Here is a 16927-nt window from a genome sequence, read left to right on the forward strand (position 1 = left end):
TGTTTAATTCAGCACAGAGAAAAACCCGAACTAAGGATCGTACCAGGAACAACGTTGGGGTTTTGAGGCAACAACACTGGTTTCACCTGAGGTGTGAAAGTAATGAAATGTGGATAAACAGCACTACACTATGTGCACCACTTCTGTTTCAATGCACACCTAGTTATTTCAAGCTAGGTTTATCTGATCAGCACTCAAAGGCCTGTCAGGTCAAGTCAACAAGACTAGAGATGTAGGCAGGAGTCATTACTGTGTGATCTGATTCATGATTGTTTAAAAAAAAAAAAAAAAAAAAAACACCCCCCTACTTTATCCCCCCTCATTTATCAATCTAAAAATCGATCTATGTTCCAAATGTAACAGTAGGCAGAATCATCATCAACTAATTAACTAATGTCATACTGTGAGGTAATCAACTGGATTCAAACCCCTATTGAACAACAAAGAAAAAGACGAAGAATATATCTTCACAGTATGACATAAATGTTGATGATGCTGCCTACTGTTACATTCGGTAAGGAGAGATGTAATTCTTCTTCGTTGGTTAATGGATGTTTGAATCCAGTAGATGGTTGTTTGATGAGCCAAGTAACAAAGTACATATAATGTAACAGTAGGCATCATAATAAACTTTATGCCATACTGCGAGATCTACAGACCTTCAGTTGGCTGAATTCGAACCTCCATTGAACAACAAAGAAGGAGAATATATCTTCATTTGATTTCATTAAATGGATGTACGTGGGCAAAGCTGCGGTTAAACCTCTAGTATGATATACAGTATAAAGCTTACAGAAAGCACAAAAAGAAATATCGTTTTAAAACAACTTTTAATGATATATATAAAAAAAATCAAGTATAACTGCATTTAACTATACAATAAAAATATCTAAAGAAAATGAACTTGATTGACTGAACAACAAGGTTGTTTATTTTTCCCTTTTTCAGGGATAAACGAGGCTGTTCAGTGCTATGCCAATTTTAAACATGATATCGAACAATTGCTAAGTGCCCAACACCGTTTGAAGGTGGGGTAGTGGGGTGGGGGGTGGCTTGGGGTGGAAGGGAGCAAACGAACAGAGTGAATAACTGTTTCGTTTTTAGAGTTGTGCAAAGAAAATGCTCCCCTCTTAAATACTAGATCAGCTATTCATTCTTATAGGTCACTGCAGATGATGAATCTTATCAATACAATGTCTTTAATAATATAACCTAAGTACTTTTTTTCCCCAGATACTAGAATTGACAGTGATCTGTGACTTAAAAAAAAATCCATTGAGTCTTCACATTGCATACTTTTGGGTCCATTCTCTTGCTAGTCTGTTGTATCTGTAAAACACACACAAAAAAAAAATCTTAAATGTTACACAAAAATACACAAAAACTCATGCTTGTTATGGCTTGTGTAACAAATGAACTTAACTTAAAAAAACAAAACAAAAAAAAAAAACCTGGGAAACGCTTGAAGGATTTAGGTGGAGCTCAGAAATGTTAGGTTTTATAATCTATAAAGATTTCAAGTAGAACCTGTTTAGAAAGCGTCATTAATAATGCACTGACTGAACACTTGATTAGGAATGCTTTACTCACTAATGCCTCACTTATATTGTGTTAAATGCTTAATATAAATTCTTTTAAAAAAAATGAATCAAACATCTTATCTAGTTTTTAAATAACTAAAACGAATTCTTTGGCATGGCTTTAAAAAAGAAAAAGAAAGATAAGCTCGCTTTGCTCTCAAAACAACTTTAATACTTTATGATTTACAAAATGTTCCTTTGAACTTTTGAAGAAACGCTCCTTTGCCAATATCGATCCGTGCTGACATGAATGCATCACAGAATTCTTGCAGATTTTTAGTCTTTTGGCTGGTCCCTGTCGAGGGATTACCACAGTGGACGAACTAAAACGCGCAACACAGGTTTTATGCCGGATGCCCTTCCTGATGCAACCCTCCCATTTTATCCAGCTTGGGACCGGCAGTGCATCTAGTGGCTGGGGTTTGGGCATTGGCTGGGAATTGAACCAGGGCGTTTCACATGGTAGGCGAGAAACCTACCACTAAGCCAATGTGCCCTGAATCTACCTTTTGAATCCGTCATGTCATGTTCATGAAATTAATTTTGCTTTGACATGGTGCTTTATCATGCTGGAAGTAGAAGATTGGTAAATTGTGGCCATGAAATGTAGCACATGCTCAGCAACGATGGTTGCTTTGAATCCATTCTGATGCTTTTCTGCTCACCACTGATGCTTTTTCTGCTCACCACACACATATACACATTGTCTATCTAAGTTACTGTGGCTTTTCTGTCAGCTTGAACCAGTCTGGCTGCACTTTACTGCATTCTCTCATGGCTTCACAAGATGTTCTCCTTTCTAATGAGCTGCTTTGTGAGTGTCTGTGAAAAATTAGTTTATGATCTTATAGAGAATAATAAAAAGAACTTTTATACATTCCAGAGAGAAAAAATTCAGGGTGTTTAGGTGCAGCACTTACTTTTCTTTGTCTGATTTGTAGATGTGTGCTATGTCTGGGACTAAGGGGTCATCTGGGTTTGGGTCACAGAGCAAGGAGCATATGGACAATAGAACTGTACAAAATAAGAAAACAAGGCAAAACAATTTCAGAAATACCAACAATTTTAATTATATACATGTGTGTAAGGAATAAACCTAGGGATGCGCTGTCAAAGGACATCAACAACAGAGAGACTGTTCCCACTATTAAGATAAATATCCAATAGCAGTATGTCCCAAACTGTTATTCCTCTTATACCACAACGATTTGCCAACCATGGCCATTTTTTCTTATTACTGACTTTTTTAATCAATTTATTTAACCTTCAGAACCGCCCAGAGATAAGTTTATTCCTGCTATGACCTACGTTATTGCAACAATAATTGAAACATTTACTGTCTGTTAAAAGCGCCAACAAGCCTTAAATGTTACATAGATGTCTCCTTACAGAAAACCTCCTCACGTCAGCAACAAGATTTAACTGCTTTTTTAATTTGTATTTTTAATTAGTCAATTTTGTTGAATGTCTGCCATGAAAGTGTGTACGAGCTGTTAATGTCAATAGACACCGATCTGCCATAACATTACTATTGAAGACATTAAGCCCAGTATTGTGTAGGTTTTTCTTGTGCCACCTGGGCAGCTCTGACATCTTAGGGGATGACTCCACAAGACCTCTTGTGGTGTCTGATGGATCCTTTGGGAGATGTAGATTGCAAGGTTTTAGTCCAGTCCTTCCCATTCGCTGATCGATCAAATTTGGATCAGGGGAGTTTGTCGGCCGTGTCTGCTTCCTTAGGCTCTGTGTCTCCTTGGCACCTGCAGGGCAGGCTTTAGTGCACTGGGTCTTCTGGTGTCTTTTCTTAATAGCCATCTTTAACGTTTTTCAGCAATTTGTGCCATGCTTCTGTGGGATCGGACCAGACAGGTTGGCCTTGGTTTCCTATGATCCTGTCACCAGGATTGGTTGATTTATATACATAAAGTGAAAATCTATGCTTATGTGTTAATTTTATGGCTGATCGGTGTACAAATCAACACCTTTGGACCAGATTTAAGAAGTTGACAGCACTGTGGTAGAATTGTGAATGTATTTCATGTATTTCATGTATGCCGTTACTTAAAATAAAATATCTCTACCTTTTGAAACTGTTAGTGCTGGGGACCACTGTGACCTTAAGATGTCCAAGCAAATACTTCCATTACTGTTTATGTTTGGGTGATAAATTTTCGTTGTGAACGCTACCTGTTAAAGACAGAAAACGTCTGTTAAATCAAAGTTGAATTACACAAAGGCAGACTGTGTTATTCTAAATTACCTTTGGAGGCTTGAAGGGATAGTCTGTGGGAAAGTGGATAGTAAGGAAGAAGACTCCTCCTTGGTATGGACTATCGGTCTGAGGGGGAAAAAATAAAAATTAAATACAATCTTACAGTAGTTTTGCTTCAGGTTAAATCAGTTTAAAAGGAGAAAATACTTACAGGTCCCATTATCGTTGCTTGCCAATGAAACACTTCAAAGCATAAAGAAAACCTACATTAATTTCACATCCAAGAGCTCTGGGCCTACCAATTAGACATAAAATGAATAATAAGTTAAAACAATTTAAAGATAGATCAATAGACCTACGGTCATCTCCAACAGGTCCAGCTGAGCACTGTGCAGGAGGGTCCCTTTGCAAATCTTGAAGCTCCTAAATGACAAAAAATAAAAAATAAATAAATAAAATGATTATGAATGGAATGTTCATAACATATTGAATAAACATACACCATAAATTATTCTTTCCACAAACAACCATTTATGTTCCTCCTGTCTAATAGTTGTTTGTTATAAATATTTAGTGTTAAAATATCCTGGGTAGCAGGTTTTGGCATTTTGGTGTCATGGGGACCGGTTATTCAGCATTCAGGTACACAGGGAGCCAGGATTTTGTAATCAGGTAACTTGAGTGGCGAGTGTTTAGGCATCTCATGTACAAGAAGATCTGAAGCTAATTTTAGCATTGGTATTGTTTATGAATAAAGCCACCGGTATTTAAGAACAAGGCAATGCACCTGCACAGCCTTCACTACTCTGACTGATTGATTCAAATGTGTTTGAAGGAGTGGGAGGGAGAGGAGGAAAACTTAGGGGAGTGTTTCGAAGAAGAAAAAACAAAACAAAAACCCCTCTCTTACAGTAAACTTAGCATGTAGTTACAAAAAAAAAGCTTTCAGTCCGTGCTAATTAAACATCCAGGAATGCAGGAAGCTGTTACACTTATTGTAACGTCATTAACTACACAGCCACCTACACTAACTATATAAACTATTTTAAGGCGAGCTTGTGATTGCTCTTAATCCCTCCAGGGATTGCTTAATCTAGAGGCATATTTTCATTAAATTTATTGTCATTTTAATTTAATTCTATTTGTATAGTGCTTTTACCAATTGTCATTGTCGCAAAGCTGATTTACCAAATCAAAAGAAAATTATGGAAATGCGAGAAAATGTGTATGAATTAAAATGATCGGATAGTCCCTGATGAGCGAGCCGAGGCCGACGGAGGCAAGAAAAAAACTCCCCGAGATGGCAATAGGAAGAAACCTTGAGAGGAACCAGACTAAGCAGGGAACCCATCCTTATTTAGGTGATGAGGATAGCAGGAATTGTTTTGTAGTCATTCTGTGTGTTAAGCAGCTGGAGGTTCAATATAACAGCTGATGTTTTTAAGTTAATATGGAGTCCAGTTTGTAACTGGATCAGGAAGACAATCCTGACCTATCGAGCGCCTGTACTCCTCAGAGAACAGCTGTCTGTATCAGCCGATGCAAGGGCCGTCTTCATGGTAGAGTGGAACCCTCTCCAATCACTACACGCATCCCAAGCAGATTGTTATTTTTATTTAATTAATTTTCATAGTTTTCGGGTCTGATATTGTAATATGAAAACCAGGCTACGATTCTCAGAAAAGTAACATGGATGATGTTATTTAAGAAATGGAGGTAAAATTCATGTCCAAAAAGTCACAGCAGAGTGTATTTTTCACTGTAATTTAGCGGCACTCAAGATTGACACGTCCATCATGGGTAACAGCAAAACTAAAGATCTCATGTAGTTCCTACAGTAAAGCACAACATCCAATTTATGTTTAACAATTATGCCTGCGAGTCTGTGACCCAAGTAGAAATGTGGCAATAAGCAAATTTTAAGCTAAGAAAATTACTATAAAATGTAAATTAAAAAAGGAGAAAAAGAAAACAGTCAAAAGGAAAAAAAGAAATATAGCTTAATTGTAAGAAGGCTCCCTCTGAGATCTGGACGTGTAAAACATGTTCTATGCAGAGAAAAAAAAAAAAACACCAAATGCAGATCAACATATGTTAAGACATATACTGATCTTGATGCATGCACATCCCTGATCCACCTAAACATTAAAACCATTAGTAAAGGCAATAACATTAATTACCTTGTTACACTGGCAAAAATATTTTAGCCAGCAAGTAAACAGTCGATTCTTAACGTTATAGTATTGGAAGCAGAATAAATGGGCGAGCGTAAGGATCTGAACAACTTCCAAACAAAAGCTAAATTGTGATGGCATCCTCAAAACCACAGATCATGTGGGATAGTTCCGGTAGGCAGTAGTTGGTACCTAATATCATTGCCCCAAGGAAGGACATCTGGTGAAGCAGAGACAGGGTCATAAGCACTCAGGGATCGATGAGGCATGTGGGGAGCAAAGATTTACATGAAGAGCTACTGTACTTGTTCAAAAGTTAATGTTGGATATAACAGACAGAAGTGCAAAACAGTGTTTGCTCTTTATGGAGCTGTGTCGTCTCAGAAAGGTCAGAGCACCCATACTGCTTCCTGTCCTCCTCCGAGACCCTCAACAATGATCATGTGATCAGTGATAGAAGGTGGCCTGATGTTACGAATCACATTTGATTTTATATCATGTGGACAGCCTGGCACAAGAGTGTCATTTACCTCTTAAAGGCAAGTCAACAAAGGCAGTCTACTGCTCTGAGCAATGTTCTCCAGGGAAATCTTGGGTCCTGGAATTCATGTGGATGTTACTTTAACTCATAAAATCTACATAAGCATTGCTGCAGACAAAGTACACTCCTTCATAGCAACTGTACTGCTTAATGGCAGCGACCTCTTCCAGCAGGACAATGTGACCAGGTACACTACAATAATGCTTCAAGAATCGTGATTCTTTTGTGTGCCGATTCATCTATTTACAGAGTGACTCTAAATTCGATTTTTTAAATGATGTATTACAATTATAACATGTTTGACATGCACTCAAGATTTTGGAGGCGTACTTGGCAGTAAGACATTGCCATTTCTTTATAATCCTACAGGTAGTACACTCTAAACTATTCCCACACTGGCATCCCGTGTGGTGGAAACAAATTATTTGCCAAGTTTGTTTAGAGATAATAATTATGCTGGATGACTTAGTACTGCTTAGTTAAATCTAGCTTTTTTTAGTTTAATTTCATTTCAAGTTAAATGTTAAGCTCTGGTATTTTTTATTGTTTAAATGCTGCGCTTTGTTTTTGGGTGAGAAAAACTAATGTTATAAACAATTTAATTACTTGTGTCAAGTAAAAGTTAAGGTATAAAGCTTTAAAATTATGACTAGGTTTGTTAGGTTAAAGAAAAAAAAGAAAAAAAAAAAGTGTCCAAACTGTTAAATTTTAAGATGAATTAAAAAAGGCGACTTGTTGCTTGATGCATCCAAACACTTTAACCAGCCGGACCCAAACCAGGAGAGACAGACAAACACACACAGGCATAATGTGTCCGAAGATGTTTATTATCAAGAAAGAGAGAACAGTGAATACTTTTGGCCAAGTGCACTGCATCACGTACATAAAACACGCCTGCCATTAACATGTCAGTCATAGAGAGAACCAGAGACAGACAGCCTATGTATATATAAAGAAAATAAAAAATAAAAAAACATGTAAATGAAATATAATATAAAATAAACAAACATTTAACCCCAAGTAACCCCTCACGGCACTGGCTGCTTTGAAAACTTTTTTCAGCTTCTCCCATCGATGGTTTGCCCCAGCGGACAATCGGATCCACACAAAACTTGGCATAGGTTTTACTCTTCCTAACACAACCCTTCTATTTCATCCAGGCTTCGGACCGGCATCCAGTGACCTGTGGCGACCCACCAATGGCAGAGCTTGAACCCGGATCCTGGGATCCCCAGATTCACAACCTGGAGCCTCAGCAGCCTGAGCCATCACTCCCCAGCACCTGCTGCTTTAAAAAATGAAACTGAAACTGACTCACTTTTTTTCTTGCTACCATCCTTGCTAATCTTCTTGGGACCCATGGTGCTATGTCCTCAGTAAAAAAAACGCAAACTCGCTTTGCTTAGCTCTTCACTGACACAAACAAATTTTGAACCTCCTCCGGACATATGCGTTCGGTTTGGCTTGGTTCGTTTGCTACCAATGGGAACTTCTTGCAAAATTTCTGTACTTTATGTGAAAATTCATTTGTGTGCCAAGGAACCACTAACTCATCGTCCATACCACTTTATCCTGTATACAGGTTCACGGGGGCCTGGAGCCTATCCTTCAAGGCTTAGGGCACGAGGCGGTGTACACCCTGGACAGGGTGCCAATCCATCGCAGTGCGCACACACACTCGAACACTACAGGCAATTTGGGTGCGTCATTTAGCATAATCTGCATGTTTTTGGACTGTGGAAGGTAACTGAAGTCCCCGGAGGAAACCCACCAGGCATGGGGAGAACATGCAAACTCCATGCACACAGAAACAGGAATCGAACCTGGCCGGGAATCGAACCCCGACCCTGGAGGTGCAAGTTGACAGTGCTAACCACTACACCTTCGTGTCGCCTCAGAGGTACCACTGTAATACAAAAACTCTTACTAAATTTTAAGTTCATAAAGTTTTATTTAAAAAAATTTCAAATGTAGGGATACTTATAAAAAAATTATATTAGAAAAATTGCAATATTAATCGAATCAGCACCTAGGTATCTTCATAATATCGTATTGTGAGATGACGGGTGGGCGGTTCCCATCCCTGTCACGCAGGTGGTTTTATTGTCATGACTGATCAACCTATTCAATATTGAATGAATGACTTGTTCTTGCCCTTTCAACCCGAGGAATGGTTGCGTGGCAACCTGTGACGTCATATCTCGAGTAAAGTCATAGGCGCTTCCACATTCCCTAACAGAGGAGCTTGTTTGAAGGAAAAACGTAGCGTAAACACACACACACACCAGCGCTTTTAATTCTGTCTGTATGTTTTGTCACAATGACAAGCGAGCTTAGAGGAGGAAAAACAAAGACAGGCGTGATGGTTTATTTACAGCGTTCTTTAGCCTGGGCCTTTCTACAAACAAACAAAAACAATAAGGTCATGCTGTTGAAATTCTAAGCAATAAAACGAGTATATACCCATAAAAAAGTGATCAGAACCCCAAAAATAGCATTTTACTCTTCAACGTAGTTAGCTAAAACAAAAAACAAACAACACGGAGTACAAGTAGCGCGAGCTCCAGGTCTCGCGGCTCAAAATGAAAGATGACAAAGCACATTAACGTTTATTAATAAATAAAATATATAAACGTATAATATTTATATGACACATGTACACGGATATGACCCGATGTAGTTACTACACCGGAGATAAACATAGTCCAAAAATTAGCTAACGTTACAATCTAATGTTTAGTAGTATGTTTAGCTATTAAGCTAGCTCTACATTAACGGGTTATAATCATAATGAAAAAGAATGAGTTAGAGTGTGTGTATTAGTATAAAAACACGTACAATAAATACAGTGAGACACATCATAAATAAATCCTAATATGAATAAATAAAATCGAGGCTAGTTGCCTGGAGCAAACTTTACCCTTAAAGTCGCAAATGATTCCATAATGATGACTTCTTACCTTCTGTATTCTTTTTAACGCCATAGCACCTCTGTGTGTGTGAGTGGGTGTGTGTTAGTCAGCTCTAGAAGCCTGTGGATAACGCGTCCAAGTTTATTGCTATAGAAAAGCTAACAATACTTTTTGTTTCCCTGAGAGAAGCTGGTGTGTGTAGCTGAAGCGACCGATACTCGAGTAAATTCTACTTCCGGGATCCGACGAGTTCCATCCCAAATCCATAAACAGTCCCTGTAGACGCGCACTTACACTTAGCCAGGATAGGCAACTACTGTAATATATTAAAGAGCGCGCGCCTAAAATATATCAAGTGCACTTTGTATTAAATAGTCCTTGGTTTAGGATCGAGTCGGGGACGTTCGCAGACTTTAAAATAAAAGTCGAACGACCGTGAACATGGCGGTTTAATTCTTTGCAGTAAGATTAATAAACACACAAAAATAGTGTAAATAAATAAATATTTGTTGCCAACTTTTCTTCGTGAAAAAAACATATTTTTAAATAAATGTAAAAACTACTACAGTCATAAAAATAGCAACATGATTCATTATAATATGTAACCTATACTTTAGTTTTTAAGACAAAGCTTAATTAATTCTCTGTTAATTAGGTACAGATATTTGTTTTTGTTTAAAAATTATTAACAACAACTAAATAAAACATTCAATATTTAAGGGTTAAAATAATAACATTATCGTCACAAAAATACATATAAAATGTGTAATAAAATGTATTCATGTTATTTAAAAGAAGCATTTGTTTAGCATAAACGAGCATAAATCAAAGTGAAGCTGAAGTGCTCATCAATCACCAATTATTGATCACGTCAGTTCCTATCAGCTAATCAACGATCACGTTTTTTCTCCAGCGACCAATCACCGGTCACGACAGTCCCTTCTGTTCTCTCAATGCCGAAATTTAACACTGAAATGACCTTTTTTTATATAGAATAAAAGTCCAAAAATATTTCAATCTGAGTTTTGCATATTCTCATTCGCAATATTCCCATTTAAATTCACTCTAAAATCCAACAGACAAAAATGTTCTTTCTAGAAAAGGGCAGGCTAATTTTGTGAGTAGGAAGTCCATGGAATAATAATTTACATATGAAAAACAAGGCGAATGTGAATTTGTGGATTTCAGATAGTCTCGTGTTCTCCCATAATGCACCTGTGCTGCAGAAGGCGCCTTTCATGCTGCTAAAGAGGGCAGAGGGGCTTCCATGTAGCTCGCGCACAACAACACACTTTTACTAATCGGAATTAATTGTATTTTATTTCACACACACCAGGTCAGAGTGTTGGAGTGTGTGTGAGAGAGTGTTCCAGACTTATATTTCAACATGGCTCCGTTCAACTTTGTGACAGTTGGTGCTAATCTTTTGGCCAGATCACTGGGTTTGTTTTCGAGTGCAGTTACTGTAAGGTAAAGATCATTAATGTGTGTGTGTGTGTGTGTGTGTGTGAGAGAGAGAGAGAGAGAGAGAGAGAGAGATCAGTGTGTAGATTTCCTTATGTGACACTTGTTTAAAATAACTGTGTGAGAGAAAGAGAGAGAGAGATCAGTGTGTGGACTTCATGAGATACTTAAAACAAAATGACTGTGTGTGTGTGTGTGTGTGGTTGCTCTTTGCAGGTGCTCTTGTGTCGCTCCAGCATTAAAACACTTCAGCACTACAGCTGGTCCTCCAAAAAGACCCCTGACTGCTTACATGCGATATGTCAAAGAGCAGCAGCCCATCGTGGTCAGACAGAATCCAGGTAATATTCCTTCTCTCAAAAAGCTCTTTGATCCAGCTCGTTTCAATGGAAAGTGTACAGCACAATCTCAGAATGTCACTGCACTGCTTCAGGTGACGTCACAAATGCATTCATGCATTTTGTTAATAATTTTATTTTAGCTGCTGTGTATACGAGGGGGAGTCTGAAATAATCTGCACTCTGTCTGTAGAACTTATTTTAACTAACTTTTAGAAAAGGAAAGTACATCTATTTCTTTGGTGCAAGATCACAACGCACTTGGGCAGCAGTCCTCTGCGTTTAATTTAAAGTTTATTGCAGCTCTTCTATAAACATTTTTCTTGATTGAGTATTGTTCTGTTTCATACTCTGCCATTTACACTCAGACTCGTAATAATGAAATATTGGGAAATACCCCAACGCTTCTGTTTACACTCTTCCGTAAATTGTTTTGACACCAGGAATACCCTCAGAATACCAAAAAAAATAAATACAAGATTTGCTCTTTTGTGCAAATCACAAGTGAGGCATCATTTTTGCTCACACCTCAGTTAAAAATCAACTGATTTAACATGTTTACTCCTGCACAGCAGTCACTGGGAAAACCAGAGTCTTGAACAGAAAGCGCTGATAGTGTAAGACAGACAGAAGTGCACTTTGTGCGGCAAACAGACGTTTTAATAGAACCAAAGTGCGGATAATTTTTGACTGACTTTAAAGGCTTTGTTTTATTCGCCAAGTGGAAACTTAAGCTTTGACACAAATTCATATACAATGTAAAGCAATGTAAAGCATACCACTAAGTCTCTGTTCCTTTTCCCCACACTCCCATCATGTGGCCAAAAACTGTAACCTGCCTAAGGAAATGGATCTCACATTTCAAATGTTAGTGTTGTCTCTGCACCTTAAAATCGTAAGGGGAATCCCAGATGTCATTTTGTCTCAGAGCTGTTTTCCACTGTATTGGACTGTGTATTTTTCAAAATTAGGATTATTCATGGATTAGACAGCATTACAGGACAGCTGTTCTATTATCGTGCTCCCGGCCTGATTTATTAAAACCAGTGGGGACGAATAATTTCTCCCACAAATCCCCCCGCCCTAACCTGCAATCGGAAATATTCTATGTAATTGTAAATATTGGTACCTGGTGCACTGCAGTGCCTATTTTTTTGTAAAATACATGTGAGCTACTTCTGCTATTGAACCAAAAGTAGAACCGCGGTCAGTTCTTATCTGCGGAAACTCGTAACTCGGATGTTTGTACGTCTGGGACTACCTGTACATCAAGAAGTCAACCTTCACACTATGTCTAATATTATTAATATTTTGAAAAACATGTCAATAATGGGTGTGGTGTAGTGGTTAGCACTGCCGCCTCGCACCTTTTCTAGTGAACTTTGGGTTTAAGCATCCTGAGACCTGTGCATGAGACTGTAGTGTGAAAACACCATTAAGGTCTGGTTAACTAAATGTAGAAACTCAAAGCCTTAACCACAAAACTCATCCCTTGTGTATAGATCTGTTGTTTCCATCATGTTCAGGACTGTATTGTCAGTAGCCTGCTCATTTACTTGTGTGTAACTCTGACCTGAATAAAACTATCATTTTAAACCTTCAGAAGTCAAGATTGTGGACATCGTCCGAAAGATAGCACAGCAATGGAGGACCCTTACACCTGAGGAGAAACGGGCAAGTCTTTTTATTCTTTTTTTTTTAACAAAATCTGAAGAACTAATGATGATTGTTATGTGGTGAAATCCACCAAATTAAAATCCCGGCTGATGCTGTAGAGAAAAAAAAGCAGAAAAAGAGGACAATGCTATCCAGTATTCTCCACAGGAAAAATAGCCTGCGGAATGAACCAGCATTACGAACCGGCACAAAAGCAATCTGCTAAATAAACAACAATTATATATGACCTTTAACAAGTTTCGATTGATTAAAATTTCTATTAGTTTCAGAGATTGAGCATACAACCCCCTCCACATCTCCCCTTCCATATATAAAGAACAAGACGAAGTAACTAAACACTCTTTGGTGTAATAATATTGTAGGTAGGGATGCACCGAAATTTCGGCCGCCGAAAATTTTCGGCCGAAATAGCATTATCGGTTTCGGCCGAAACGTAAGAAAGCGCCGAAAATAAAAGCCGAAATTGTCGCCACGCCTCTCCCATCCTCCCGTCTCGTTCGCGCTGTCATTACGCATTAAACACGGAGTATGTCGGCGGTTTGGAAGCACTTTAAAGTTTCAGATGAGGACAGCAAAGTTGCAATAAACCACCCTTTTTTTTTAATACAAACAAAAAGAAAATATTTTAAACATGTTTTTTAATAAAGCCAGTTTCGGTTTTGGTATCGGTTTTCGGCCAAGTGCATCCAAAAATTTCGGTTTCGTTTTCGGCCCAGAATTTTCATTTCGGTGCATCCCTAATTGTAGGCATTGTTTAGACCTTAAAATCCACAATATTTGTAACAATTTTTTGCTCTAAATTTAAAGTTTTAATAAATAGTGTGAGACATACTTTTTTTATTATATGATGAACTGAATTTAATTTCATTCGAACCAACTTTACAAACATGACTAAGCAAAATAAAAAAAAATAAATAAAGCCCACATAGGCAAATAAATAGCACAGTTTCATAAGATCACATGTTTTTATGGTTGTTTCTGAGACCTAATAATAATAATATGCACAGATTGTGTGTTCTAAATTTTTGCAAAAATGAAACATCAGATAAAATTGATGGCTAAATCGTTCATCGTTGACGCAAACAGGCAAGACTTCTGTATAAAAATAGAAATTGTACATGTTAACTTTTTTATTTTTTATTTTATCAGTCAGTGACTAAGTCTGTGTTGTCGTCACGGATCTGTGTCAATTAATATATACATGTTTTGGTTTCCTGATAATTTGCGCTGTAGCCATGTCACCATCCTTTCGTTGGTTCATTTCTTTAAAATAGAATGTTTTATTTTTTACTCTTGCACCACAAAATAATAACCGCGTCGTCACTGTGACCGGTTTCCTCTTGTAGCCCTTTGAAGAAGCGTCCATGGCAGCCAGAGAGCAGTACAAAGTGGATAAGAAGGCGTACCAGGATCAGCTGACGCCCGCCCAGTCTGCAGCTATCGCCGAGGAGAAACGACAGAAGATGGCGAAAAGAAAAGCAATCAGGAAGAAGAGGGTGAGTGAACGCTCAGGCTCGTCAGTAATGCCTGCTTCAGTGTGAATGAAGTGAATGCTGCTCACCCAACAGGATTGTGTAAATATTTCTGATATCGCAGTTATTATATAATTTTATTATATATGTATTATAGATATCCTGAAGCACTTGATTTTTAGCAAAACGACCAGACATCACGGAAAGCAAACAGCATAAAAAACACTGCACCGTGCACCAGATTGTTTATTTAGTTATCGTGACAGCTGATCACGTGACTATGGTTGCAAAGAGTGGTTTACTCAGGTAACCGTAGGCTTCTCTCATCCATAAGGTGTTTCTACCCACAAACTGTCACTCTGCAACTAAATAGGCTGTTATGTGTGAAATTCCCAGGAGATCAGCATGTTATGTAATACTATTCATCCCATCTGGCACCAAAAACAATATCACGGGCAACATTAGAAATGTGCAGTTTAATTGATCATTCAATTTAAATGTGTTGATCGATTCTATTAATTGATGAGTCCTGTTTTAGATTTGGAATCGATTCATATACGTTTTTCAGTTATTTAAGTAAGTGTTTAAATGCTAAATGCTCTACAAGTTAAGAGTTCATAAACATATACCACAGCTTTAGCTGAAAATACAAACCGGTTCCATCATCTGCAAAAACCTCACGTTGCTTCTTCTTTGGGTTTTTATGCACAGTTGGTTCGATACCACCCCCTACTGAACTGGAAATTATGAGACATGGGATTTAAACAATTTAACTTTTAAAAAATATATAAGAAATGTAAACATTTGAGACAAATCTTACAGTAAACTATATTGCTATTAAATTCAATGAAATGGACAATCTCTGTGTTTAGCATGTACTGTATAAGATCACAGTGTTCCCGTGTCTGATGTTTGGTGTAAACAGGAACAGGAGCACTTGACCTGTACAGTATCTGCATGACTTTACACACTGTACTGCTGCCACACAGTTGGCTGAAGTAATTGTTAAAAAAAAAAAAAAAAAACTTCTCACAGTAAAACAGCAGACGTACTAAAGACTCTGACAGTCACGTACCGTAGGTGTTTTAAACGCTCTGATATTAACCCACATTTGAACTTCTGACCCCTCACGTGTGTAACCTAATATTTTGGCAGTTGCTGTCATATCAACTCAGAATTTTTTTACTTTTTTTTTTACTGCCAAGGTGAATAGTTTTTATTTATTTATTTTTTATTCTATTTTATTTTTTTACTTCAGTAATATGAACTTAAATCTTCCAAAAGAGGAAAATTGGCAGTAGCCTAAAAATATTTTATAAATAATTTAAATAGTAGTTGTACTTAAAGGTCTGATATTTTACTATTTTTTTAACAAGTTAACACAGATCTCAGATCTTTTTATTATTATTATTATTATTATTAATTATTATTATTATTATTAATATATATATTTTGCAAGTGTAGGAATTGAACAGTCTCGGCAAGCCCAAACGCCCCAGATCAGCCTTCAACATCTTCATGGCAGAGCACTTTGAAGAAGCTAAAGGAAGCTCTATGACGGTAAAGATCTGTCTCTGGATATGATAATTTTTTCTTTAAAGTTTAAAACTAAAATCTGTTCGGGATTTGTAACTTTTAAAGTTGTTTCTTCTTCCAGGGAAAAATGAAGTCTCTGTTCGATGACTGGAAGAGTCTGTCCTTGTCACAGAAACAAGCAAGTACCATTTCAGTGCTGCTATATATCTATCTAAGATCATATTAAATTGATACACATCTGCTATTTATTTATTTATTTATTTATTTACGATTTTGTGTTTAGATATATATGCAGCTTGCAGAGGATGACAAAGTACGTTATAAAAATGAGATCAAGACATGGGAGGAGCACATGGTTGAACTCGGGAGGGAGGATTTGGTTCGACGGAGGGAGTCGAGACGTAAGAAGGCAGCGACGAAAAGCGGCAAAAAGAAATCTAAAGTAAAGGTGTTAAAGGCCACAGCGCCTGCCAAGAAAACAGCAGAGAAAAAGACTGCTACTGCTAAAACGAAAACTCCCAATGAGTAGCACTAAAAAGTGAGAGATTGCTTATGTTTAGTTGGAAGGGCTGCATTTAAAAAAAAAAAAAAAGAAAGAAAAAGGTGCACACCGTCCTAATAAAACATTTCCCCTGATTAGTGCTGCTTGTTCATGGTGTTAACAGCAAGAAGTATTTGGAACTGTGACAAACCCTTCAAGGCCAGTTTGGTGGTTCATTTTGCTTAAACGGACATTGAAACGTAAGGCGTACGACTACTGCATCTCCTTTCATTCAGTATGAAGTTTACTAATAACTGCGATATTTACTTCCGTTCTTTTTTTTTTTTTTTTTTTTGCTTTCTAGTGTATCCAGCTTGTGCATCATGATTGCATTTTCGCTCATGATTAAAAAATCCCGACTGCCATTTTTTGTATCACATCTTTACTCAATAAATATTTACATTTTCTATAAAACAAAACAAGCTACATGAACTGTCTACACAGTGTAACTCGATCAACAGCTAGCACTTACAATAGTAC

The 16927-nt window shown here is 37.5% G+C and overlaps 2 protein-coding genes across 2 annotated transcripts; one reads left to right on the forward strand and one right to left on the reverse strand.

Annotated features, from left to right (window-relative positions):
* Positions 1–813: 813 nt before the first annotated feature.
* ube2d1b (ubiquitin-conjugating enzyme E2D 1b) lies at positions 814–9658 on the reverse strand. The gene is made up of 7 exons (XM_053511705.1): positions 9468–9658; positions 4152–4215; positions 4004–4035; positions 3841–3918; positions 3662–3767; positions 2501–2594; positions 814–1329 (listed from the first exon to the last, which is right to left on the reverse strand). The coding sequence occupies exons 1-7, from the start codon at positions 9489–9491 to the stop codon at positions 1284–1286; spliced, it is 444 nt and encodes a 147-aa protein (XP_053367680.1). The 5' UTR covers positions 9492–9658; the 3' UTR covers positions 814–1283.
* Positions 9659–10650: 992 nt separating this feature from the next.
* Positions 10651–16812, forward strand: tfam (transcription factor A, mitochondrial). Its single transcript, XM_053511717.1, has 7 exons — positions 10651–10889; positions 11100–11224; positions 12825–12895; positions 14245–14394; positions 15835–15930; positions 16028–16084; positions 16190–16812. The coding sequence occupies exons 1-7, from the start codon at positions 10807–10809 to the stop codon at positions 16433–16435; spliced, it is 828 nt and encodes a 275-aa protein (XP_053367692.1). The 5' UTR covers positions 10651–10806; the 3' UTR covers positions 16436–16812.
* Positions 16813–16927: the final 115 nt, after the last annotated feature.

This window comes from Clarias gariepinus, chromosome 14, assembly GCF_024256425.1.
Source record: "Clarias gariepinus isolate MV-2021 ecotype Netherlands chromosome 14, CGAR_prim_01v2, whole genome shotgun sequence".
Taxonomy (NCBI): domain Eukaryota; kingdom Metazoa; phylum Chordata; class Actinopteri; order Siluriformes; family Clariidae; genus Clarias; species Clarias gariepinus.